The 9,908-nt window shown below is 49.4% G+C and overlaps 1 protein-coding gene across 1 annotated transcript in view; it reads left to right on the top strand.

Annotated features, from left to right (window-relative positions):
• Positions 1–1,939, top strand: part of PYROXD2 (pyridine nucleotide-disulphide oxidoreductase domain 2) — a 16,118-nt gene extending 14,179 nt beyond the window's left edge. Inside the window, exon 16 of the mRNA XM_015415914.1 lies at positions 248–1,939. Coding sequence (XP_015271400.1) covers positions 248–318 — 71 coding nt within the window. The 3' untranslated portion in view covers positions 319–1,939. The remainder of the gene's footprint in view (positions 1–247) is intronic.
• Positions 1,940–9,908: the final 7,969 nt, after the last annotated feature.

The following is a 9,908-nucleotide window of genomic DNA, read 5'->3' on the forward strand; positions in this document are numbered from 1 at the left end:
GTAGGGGCGTGGCAACAGTTACAACCTGCAGTTAGTTTGGCTTCAGCTTGTCCGCTCCTTTCCCATGTTGGTGGAAAGTAGGAATTGGAAGAGTGTGGGGAAATGCCTCCCGTGTTGTTTTCAGCCATGACTGCTGACCACCGCTGTCCCCATTGGCTCTACCACCTTACTATCTAGTGGTGGTTACTGTGCAGGTGAGTTGCTCTACTGATCCTTCCAATCTCTCTCTTCTCGCCCCTCCCCCCAGGAGGAGGAGTGATGGGAGCTGTGGGCCGCAATGCTGCTAGGACAGCTCTGGAGGATTTCAAGAAACTGTGACCCAGCTGGAGCACTTGGGCTGCCCTGGCTCAGAAAACCATACCAGTTGGCAGATAAGCAGCCGGATGCAACTCTGCTGAGCAGTTTCTCCAGACCTGGTTCCCTTGTCAGGGTTGCCGTCCTCAAGTGTTACACTCCTGGCATTCCACTGCAGCGGAGAATGAGATGGACAGTGCCCCCGCCGCCCCACGGGCACACTGGGAGCTGGCTTGTTGCTGGCTGATAGGCTCCTCCCACTGTGCTGCTGTAGTTGTGCTTTCTTGATGCGTTCGAGGGATGCAGCCTGCTATTCCCACAGAAGAAGATACGCCATGTGGAGTCTGCAAGATGCTTTTCCATGGGCAGGGTGGGCCAGGACTCCTTACAGTGCCATCCTAAGCAGAGTCACTCCCTTCTGAGCCCCTTGACTTTGATGGATCTAAACAGGTGGCAGGGCTTCAGGCCTCACTGTGACACTCTCTGGGTCTCAGGGTTTTGCCAGGTGCTCCTTCGCATGAGCGCTTCTTCCAAAAGGTCCAGTGTGCTCTGCAGTCTTAAGCCGAGTTACGCCATTCTATGCCCATTGATGTGGGCATAGAACATTCTGCAGCCGTGGGCTCCCAGCATATCATAATCCCCACTCCTCACCCCCAATGGCTCAGAGGCCAGACATCTCTTGGTCTCAGGAGCAGAGCCAACCTACCCTGTCATCATAACCAAGGGACAGGGAGAGTCTGCTCGTGTTCATATCATCTGACCTTGTGGCTCCAGAGCCAATGCTGGTCATGCCTCACTGAGCCCCATTCCCAAAGAGCCATATTTCTCACTGGCAAAGAGCAGCTGCTTGCAAACATCTCTCTGTGTTCTGGCCACAAATCCCAGCTGGGCAGTGGCCAGAAGTCCGCCACCCTCTCTGACAGGGACCGTGCGGGGATTTGTGCACTAAGCAACCTGGTTCACAGATCAGTTGAGCCAGTGCACTTGGCGTTAATCCAGTTCAATTCCGTTGAAATCCTTGTGCATAAATCATCTTAAATCTAAATACTCCAGTTTAATTGGTGCATGGACGTCCGCCAAAGTGTGTTGACACAATAAGGGGGGGGGAAATCAATATTATGCCTTCCTCCCAAGCAATGATGGATTGATTTCATGTGAAGGAATGATTGAAAAATCATTACAAGCTGTCCCTTTAGAAAATGTGTGCTCAAAGATCAGAGAGCCTTTTAAAAAAAAGAAAAAAACTGATCTTTCTTTATAATAATATTGCTCACCTTTGTAGGGATGCATCAACCAAGGGCAAGCAAAAGAGACAAGGCTGCAGCCCTCAGGCAGATAGTCAGCTGTCTCCAGGTGCTCCTTCCCAAAGTACTGCTGCCGAGCAGCCCCCGTTCATTTCAGTGCAGCTTGCTTGGATACCTGTCACAGAGTGGCACTGAAATGAATGGAAGTTGTGGAGCAGCTGCAGGTGGACTTTTCTGTGGAAGACAGCAGGAGTACATCATCTCATACTGACAAACTTGTTTGTGTATGCAAAATCTATACAATTACTGATGCAACGCTAAATGTTTTACATTATGGAATCAAAATGTCTGTTGAGGAGAAACTGAAAATGCAATATTTACAGTAAATGTCCCAGCAGCACACCAGCCTCATATGAACTTTGCCAAAACATTTGATCTCTCTGACGTAGCACAAGGTAGCCCAGCCTCTTGTGCTGTACCATCACATTACTGGTCTCTGTACAGTGTGTGTTCCCCTGCTACTTCTAGTTTTGTCTCAGCTTGAAGTTTCCAGTGATTTCAGTGCAAGAACAATTAACTATGAACAATTAACCCTATGCAAATTCTTAGTGCACCAGCTCTCAGTAGCTCATTACTATGATATGGCTCTTGTGGCTGTCTGTCTGAGACCTACTGTATGTGGTTGAGGACAGAAGCAGATCTTCCTTATAAAGTTCGAGTCTAGTGCTGCTTCAGACCAACATGGCTACCCTAACTATCCTTATAGTTAGGGCTCATAACACAAGAGGCGCAAACAGTCTCTCTTCAAGTCCTCTGAAAAGAGAAGTTAGACCAACAGTTTCCACTTGGTGGCAGTGTTGCTTCTCTGTAGCTTCCTGAGCAACAAAAAAATGAACAAAGCCAAATAGAGTAGCAAGAACTGCCTTACTAATATGGTTTCATTCCTCTTACTGTTTTATATCATGAATATGTTAACCACAGCTATTTTAGCTTCACCAGCAGTAGCTGGCAAGCACAACACCCATCCTTCCGCTTGAGGTACATCCTTACAATAGTAAGGATGATGTGTGCTATTTGGAGTTTGGCCTGGCTGGCACCTGAGAAGCATGTACTCTACCATTGCCTGCAAGGGGAGGAAGTGCTGATCTGGGGTGTTTTTCAAGTTGCTAAAAAAGGAAAGGGTAATGCAAAGTAATACTGGAATTTCCCCCTCCCTCTCAGTAAGAGAACAGTCTCGCCTCGGTGCTCAAAAGATTTCCTGGGGAGTGTAGGCTTTTCTACATTCAAGAAGTATGCCCAGGGCTTTTTTTAGTAGAAAAAGCCCAGCAGGAGCTCATTAGCATAATAGGCCACACCCATCAGCAGAAACTCATTAGCATATTAGGCCACATCCCATGCCTTCCCTTGGCTTGCCCGGGCGCCCTGTGGCTGCAGGGAGCCTGGGCACGCCCCCCCCCCTTGAAGGGCACCCCAATCCTTCCAGGGGTCCCCCTGGCCCACCCGCCTCGGAGTCGCCCGGGGATCACACACAGAGGTTTTGGCTGTAGTGGATGTGGCCAACTCTAAAGCCAGACGGAACTCCGTTCCTGTGTCCTGCCCCAAAATAGCCCTGAGTATGCCCTCCCACCGAGTCCCAGGGCCACTTCACATTTTCCTATATGGAGGATATGATTAAGTAGCCTGTGCAAGTCAGGGTTTCCCAATCAAATGACTTTCAAGCCCTATGCAGAAGTTAACAGTGAATGCAATACAATCCATGTACCCTATACTCACAGTTTTTTTTTTATGTGTGTTTGAGTAATCATATTACAGTCAATGGATGCACAGCCAACTATACGATACAAGCCCCACATAGAAGAAGAAGAAGAAGAGATTGGATTTATACCCCGCCCTTCACTTGGAGTCTCAGAGCGGCTTACAAACTCCTTTCCCTTCCCCTCCCCACAACAGACACCCTGTGAGGTGGGTGGGGCTGAGAGAACTCTTGACACAAACTGCTCTTTTTCAAGGACAGCTGTGCCAGAGCTTGTGACTGACCCAAGGTCACATCAGCAGGTGCAAGTGGAGGAGTGGGGAATCAAACCCGGTGCTCCCAGATTAGAGTCCACACACTTAACCACTACACCAAACTGGCTCCAGATACTGGTCCCTGGTTTCATACATGAAAGTGAATTCACATAGGCTCTTTCATACAGACAGATGTATGTGTGTTCACTGTTATGTGTGAATGGGGCACTGTGAGAAAAACTTGGTACAGGGATGTTAGGGCATCTTGAAAGTACTAAGGTTTCTCTCCTGTTCCTCTTCCGGCTAAGTTTATCATCCCTGCAGTCTCTGGATGATTGCAACCATTTCTCCCCCTTAGAAGGACAAGCAGTTGGCTCATTTTAGGATTGCCTTTGCTCCAAAGGGATCATTAGAGCGTCAGGTCTTGCATTTTTTAATTTATCCCCTAAATGTCATCTCCCCTTTCTCCCCCAAAGCCAGCACCACCTCTCTGCCCACAGGCCGTGTGGGAAATCCGAACTGCACTGACACTGGGAGTAGAGAGAACTAGAACGCCACAGCATCAGCCCCGCCCTGAAACATCAGCGCCAGGGAAGAAAGAGAACAACAAAATAGCTGCTTTTCCTGAACCTCTTTCCGCCAGGAGGTGGCAGCAGAGTGCAGTCAAAGTCAACGAGCGTGTGGCGAGGGTGGATACCGGCCGCTTCTCGCCGGGCGGAGGGAAGAGGGCGCTGGCTGCTTGAAGATCTCATCCTCTGAGATTCCACCGCCCTCTCCCCGAAGTGAGGATGGCCCACAGTTTAGGCACTTTGATTATAGGGAGGCAGGTGTAGGGGAATGGAAGGAGTCCACCTGCATTTATTTGAATATTTATACCCCATCGTTCTCACTACCGGGGACCCAAAGCAGCTCGGAACATTTTTATTCCCTGCTCTGTTTTCTCTTTACAACCACCGCCTTGTGATCCAGGTCAGAATGAGAGAAAGGGACTCGGGGTCACCGAGCCAGCTGCCAGGGCAAAGTGGGGGTTCCGAGGTAGGTCTCCGAGATCTCCAGGCAGACAGCACGATGCGGCCGATCGCTCGGTCCTTCCCTTCTCTGCCTTTTCTCTGAATCGCTGCGATGCAGCTGGCTTTCTGCAGGTAGGGAAGGGGTTGGTGTGACTGTGCTGGACCTGTTCAGGAGCGACGTTGCGGCGACGCCGTGAACGCGGGCAGGGAAAGGAAGCCGCGCGGTAGGCCGGAGCAGCCCTGCCAGCTTTCCTCGCACGAGAGGGGGCGCTCGCTGGGCTGGGGGACACCGAGGCTGCTCGAGGCCTCCGACATCCGCCTTCTGTGGGACTCCTCCGAGCCAGGTCTCCGGTCCCCTCCTAGCCTCACGCAGCTCTGGACCCGGCCGAACAACAGGTGGCCGGCTGCCAGCGCCCAGCCTCCCGCCCCGCGCGTGAGACGGAAGGGAAGCCCGACGGGCGCTTATGCCCGCGCACTGTGGCCGCCCGGCCCCGCCAGGCCTTCCTCGCGGTGACCGAGGGGAGCTGAGTGCTCCGCGGCGCGCGGGGGTGGGGCCGCCTCGTTGCCCGCCTCCGCTTCCTGCCGGCGACCGTGACCTCTGCGCCCTGCTGCCTCCCGCCGCCGCCCCGAAGCGCGACCTGGCTGGCAGGAGGCGCTGCTGCACCTGAGACAGCTAAATAAATATTGACGGGATGAGAATAGCTCTCCGGGCTGGCAGGGAGCTGTTTTTAGTGCCGCCGGAGCTGCCCCTCGCCTTTAACCACAGAACAGCCCGGGCTGAAGGGCGGACACGTGCTCGGGCCGGGGCTCGGCGGGGCACCTCCTTCGTCCCGCTGTGCCACGTCGGACTGGCAAAGCAGCGAGGAGCCCGGCCAGGGAACGGCCCTTTGGGGCTGCGCTGGAAACAACACGGCTGCCTTCCACTGGGGGGCGGGGGGGAGCGGGAGAGAGCGCACATATGCAGAAGAGAACAGAAGATGCTGCTGCTGCTGCTGCTGCTTGGCTCTTCCTGTATCAGAGGAAGGCATGCCGAGGATTCAGAGCAAGGTCCGGGTGAAAGATCTCCAGTGACGGGGCTGGGGGTTAGGCTTTCTAAGGCCTTGGAGAAACACTTCCCCTCCTGGAAGGGACACATCTTTGGCTCAGTACAAAGCAAATCTCATAAACACAAAAGATTCATTCCAGCAGTCCCTCCTAGACAGATCAGGCATAAATAGAGACGGAAGTGAAAAGGGAACAGTCGCTCCCGGTGTCCCTTGCTTATGGATGGGGCTGGCCTCACCCTTAGAGCATTGACTTTGCATGCAGAAGGTCCCGGGTTCAATTCCTGGCATCTCCCCTTCAGTTAGGAAGGGATCAGGTAAGGAGATGACATGACAGAGCCACTTTGGACAATACTGACCTGAATAGGCTAATAGTGCAAGTAAAGCAGCCTCATAGGACAGTCCCCGTGGATCTGGGCATTGCTTTGATCCTTTGTCCTGCCTGGCATGAACAGTGCTAAATCAGTGGGGAGACTTGTTCCCATTATAAGGGGGGGGGGGGGGGAGACAGGCTTTCTTAGGGCATGCATCTGTGCAGGCAGACTGGGCTGTTGATGAATGAACCACAGGAGGCAGCCAGCCTGGCCTCTTGTGGAGGAAGTGGATATGTCCGTATTCTTTATATTACTTTTGCTACTCCTCTTGGCCGTTTTTCCAAACTGGCAGGCCTGCTGCATTCACTGATTAAGCCTGACTGGGCTACCTTGTTTTCTTTTTGTAGGTACCATATGTCAGCTCTGCATCTATTCACACCTGCTGTTGTGGCAGCTGTCCCCTGCAGAGATTTCATAATGTGTTAATCACCACCTATTGAACAACTGTGCTCTTTCTTCCATAGGTTGACTCATCTTTAAATTTTTAGTCTAATCTGAATTAAAACCAAAAATGTGTGTGCATGTCAGCCACGCTGGTTCACAGTGTCATCAAACCCTCAATCTCAGTGCATTTCTTTTTCATAAAAATAGCTCTCTTTGGACGTTAATGTGTTCAACTGAATAAATGTATAATGAATTTGAAGCTTGTGTCTGTGCAAGTGAGTAAACCTGTTTTCTTTCTGGAGGGGGAAGAAAGACAGCATGTGGAGCAAAAATGCATCTGTACCTTTCTTGTACACAGGTATCAGCTCTGATGTTAACATTTTCTGTCTCCAAAGTTAATTAAGAACATAAGAGACGCCAATGTTGGATCAGGCCAAAGGCCCATCCAGTCCAACACTCTGTATCACACAGTGGCCAGAAATACCAGTGCCATCAGGAGGTCCACCAGTGGGGCCAGGACATTAGAAGCCAGCCCACTGTTGACCCCTCCCCCAAGCATCAAGAAGACAGAGCATCACTTGCCCCAGAGCCCCTATCTATACCTTGTGGCTAATAGCCACTGATGGACCTCTGCTCCATATGCTTATCTAATTCCCTTTTGAAGCCGTCCATGCTTGTAGCCGCCACCACTTCCTGTGGCAGTGAATTCCATGTGTTAATCACTCTTTGGGTGAAGAAGTACTTCCTTTTATCCGTTCTAACCCGACCGCTCAGCAATTTCATGGAGTGCCCACGGGTTCTTGTATTGTGAGAAAGGGAGAAAAGTACCTCTTTCTTTACCTGCTCTTTCCCATGCATAATCTTATAAACCTCGATCATGTCACCCCTCAGTCGTCTTTTCTCCAAGCTAAAGAGCCCTAAGCGCTTTAACCTTTCCTCATAGGGAAAGTGTTCCAACCCTTTTATCTTTTGAGTTGCCCTTTTCTGCACTTTTTCCAAAGCTATAATATCCTTTTTAAGGTGTGGTGCCCAGAACTGCACACAGTATTCCAAATGAGGTCTCACCATTGATTTATATAGGGGCATTATGATATTGGCTGATCTGTTTTCAATACCCTTCCTAATAATCCCCAGCATAGCATTGGCCTTCTTTATTGCAGTCACACACCGTCTCGACATTTTCAGTGGGTTATCTACTACAATTCCAAGATCTCTCTCTTGATCAATCTCTTGATCAATCTCTGCCCCATCAATGTGTATTTATATTTAGGATTTTTGGCTCCAATGTGCATCACCTTGCACTTGGCCACATTGAACCCCATTTGCCATGTTGACGCCCATTTGCCCATCCTTGACAGATCCCTTTGGAGTGCCTCACAATCCTCACTGGTTTTCACCACCCTGAACAACTTCGTATCATCCACAAATTTAGCCACTTCACTGCTTACTCCCAACTCCAAATCATTAATGAACAAGTTAAAAAGCAGTGGACCAAGTACTGATCCCTGCGGTACCCCACTGCTTACCACCCTCCACTGAGAGAACTGCCCATTTATACTCACTCTCTGTGAGTATAATTAGCCAGTTTTTGATCCATAAAAGGACTTCTCCTTTTATCCCATGATTTTTGAGCTTACCTAGGAGCCTTTGATGAGGAACTTTATCAAAAGCTTTCTGGAAGTCAAGGTAAACAATATCTATTGGATTCCCCTTGTCCACATGTTTGTTCACCCCCTCAAAGAACACTAACAGGTTAGTGAGACAAGATCTTCCCTTACAGAACCCATGCTGAGTCTGCCTCAATAGGTTTTGTTCATCTATGTGCCTACTAATTCTTTCCTTAATAATGGTTTCCACCAATTTGCCTGGTATTGACGTCAGACTGACTTGCCTGTAATTTCCCGGATCTCCTCTGGAACCCTTTTTAAGGATGGGAGTGACATTAGCTACCTTCCAGTCCTCAGGAATGGAGGCAGATTTTAAGGAAAGATTACATATTTTTGTCAGGAGATCCACAAGTTCACATTTGAGTTCTTTCAGAACTCTCGGATGTATGCCATCTGGGCCTGGTGATTTATCAGTTTCTAAGTTGTCTATCAATTTTAGGACCTCCTCTCTCATCACCTCAATCTGACTCAGGTCTTTCAACACCCCTCCCGAAATCAGCGGTTCTGGAGTGGGCAAGCACTTCTCATCTTCCACAGTGAAGACAGAGGCAAAAAATGCATTTAGCTTCTCAGCCATTTCCCTATCATCCTTCAGTACTCGTTTTACCCCTTGGTCATCCAAGGGCCCCACTGCCTCCCTGGCTGGTTTCCTGCTTCTAATGTATTTGAAGAAAGTTTTAGAAGCAGGAAACCAGCCAGGTTTGAGTATACAGGTGATCTAGGGTGAGGTTATATTTCTTGTATTTTTATGTCCCTGATTTTATGCTTTCATTACATGTTCCACCTGAATAAGGTTTTTTCTTCGCTTACCTGTTTTGCCAGGTTTATTTCAAAAATCCCTCCAGCTTTTTCTACAATGGGGTTAAACAAAGGAATGCTATGAAAAATGGGATCCAATCGCCACACAGCCACAAAGCCAAGCATAACCTCCCTCACAGGGTTGTTGTGAGGATAAAGGAAATTATACCATCAGCTCCTTAGAGGAAGGGTAGGAAAAAAGCATTTAATATAATATCCACAGCAGTGTCAGGTTGCTTAAACTTGTATTTCTTAAACAATAGCATTAGGATGGATGCATAATAAAATGACACTCCTGTGTATACTGGGACCAGATATCTTTATTGAAGTGCATGACAAAGTGGTAGCAGTTGGACTATGTGAGGCACCACTGTAACGCTGGTTCACCTACTCCTGTTTTTCCATGCCTTAAGTTAACCCAGAGAGGGGTTTGAGTTTGAGAAGCCAGTTGTTTTCTTTGGAACACCCTGGATCCATGATATTTACAGATCCCCGCACACTGGTGTACTTTGGTGTGTCTCCTCAGAACTGGTATGACTGGCATGAAAATAAGTTGTTGTCAGACACCATGGAACAGGAGGAGTCTCTCTCCTCTCTTTGTAGCACATAGGAAGGACTGCCCCCTTCTCATGACTCATTCTACCCAGTCGTCCCCAATGCCCATTTCTCCTCTTATTTTGCACAGAATAGCTGTCATGTTTCTGACAGTTCTGGGTCACAGGCAATAACTTTGGGGGGAATGGGTCCCTTGGCATTTGCTAGCACCCTGACATCATTTAACCAGGAGACAAACACGTAGGGGGGCGGGATGTCAACACAGTGCCATCAGCAGCTTCTTGGTCAATCAAGCTGGGCATCAGAAGGTATCCACAGGACCCACCCAACTGAATGGCAGGATGCTTATTAAGCCCACCCTTTCAGGAACAGAGGCCCAACCATTCCTTTAACCAGCTCTCTCCTTCTCTATGATGAGCTCAGAAGCACTGACTGGTGATGAGCTCAGGGGGTATTTGGGGTCATGTTTTTTCTGGCTCCTCTTGTCAGGAACCTGCTCCTTCAGCTCTAAACAAACAGCTTGTAGCCACTG

This window comes from Gekko japonicus, unplaced genomic scaffold, assembly GCF_001447785.1.
Source record: "Gekko japonicus isolate JY-2015 unplaced genomic scaffold, Gekko_japonicus_V1.1 scaffold59, whole genome shotgun sequence".
NCBI lineage: Eukaryota > Metazoa > Chordata > Lepidosauria > Squamata > Gekkonidae > Gekko > Gekko japonicus.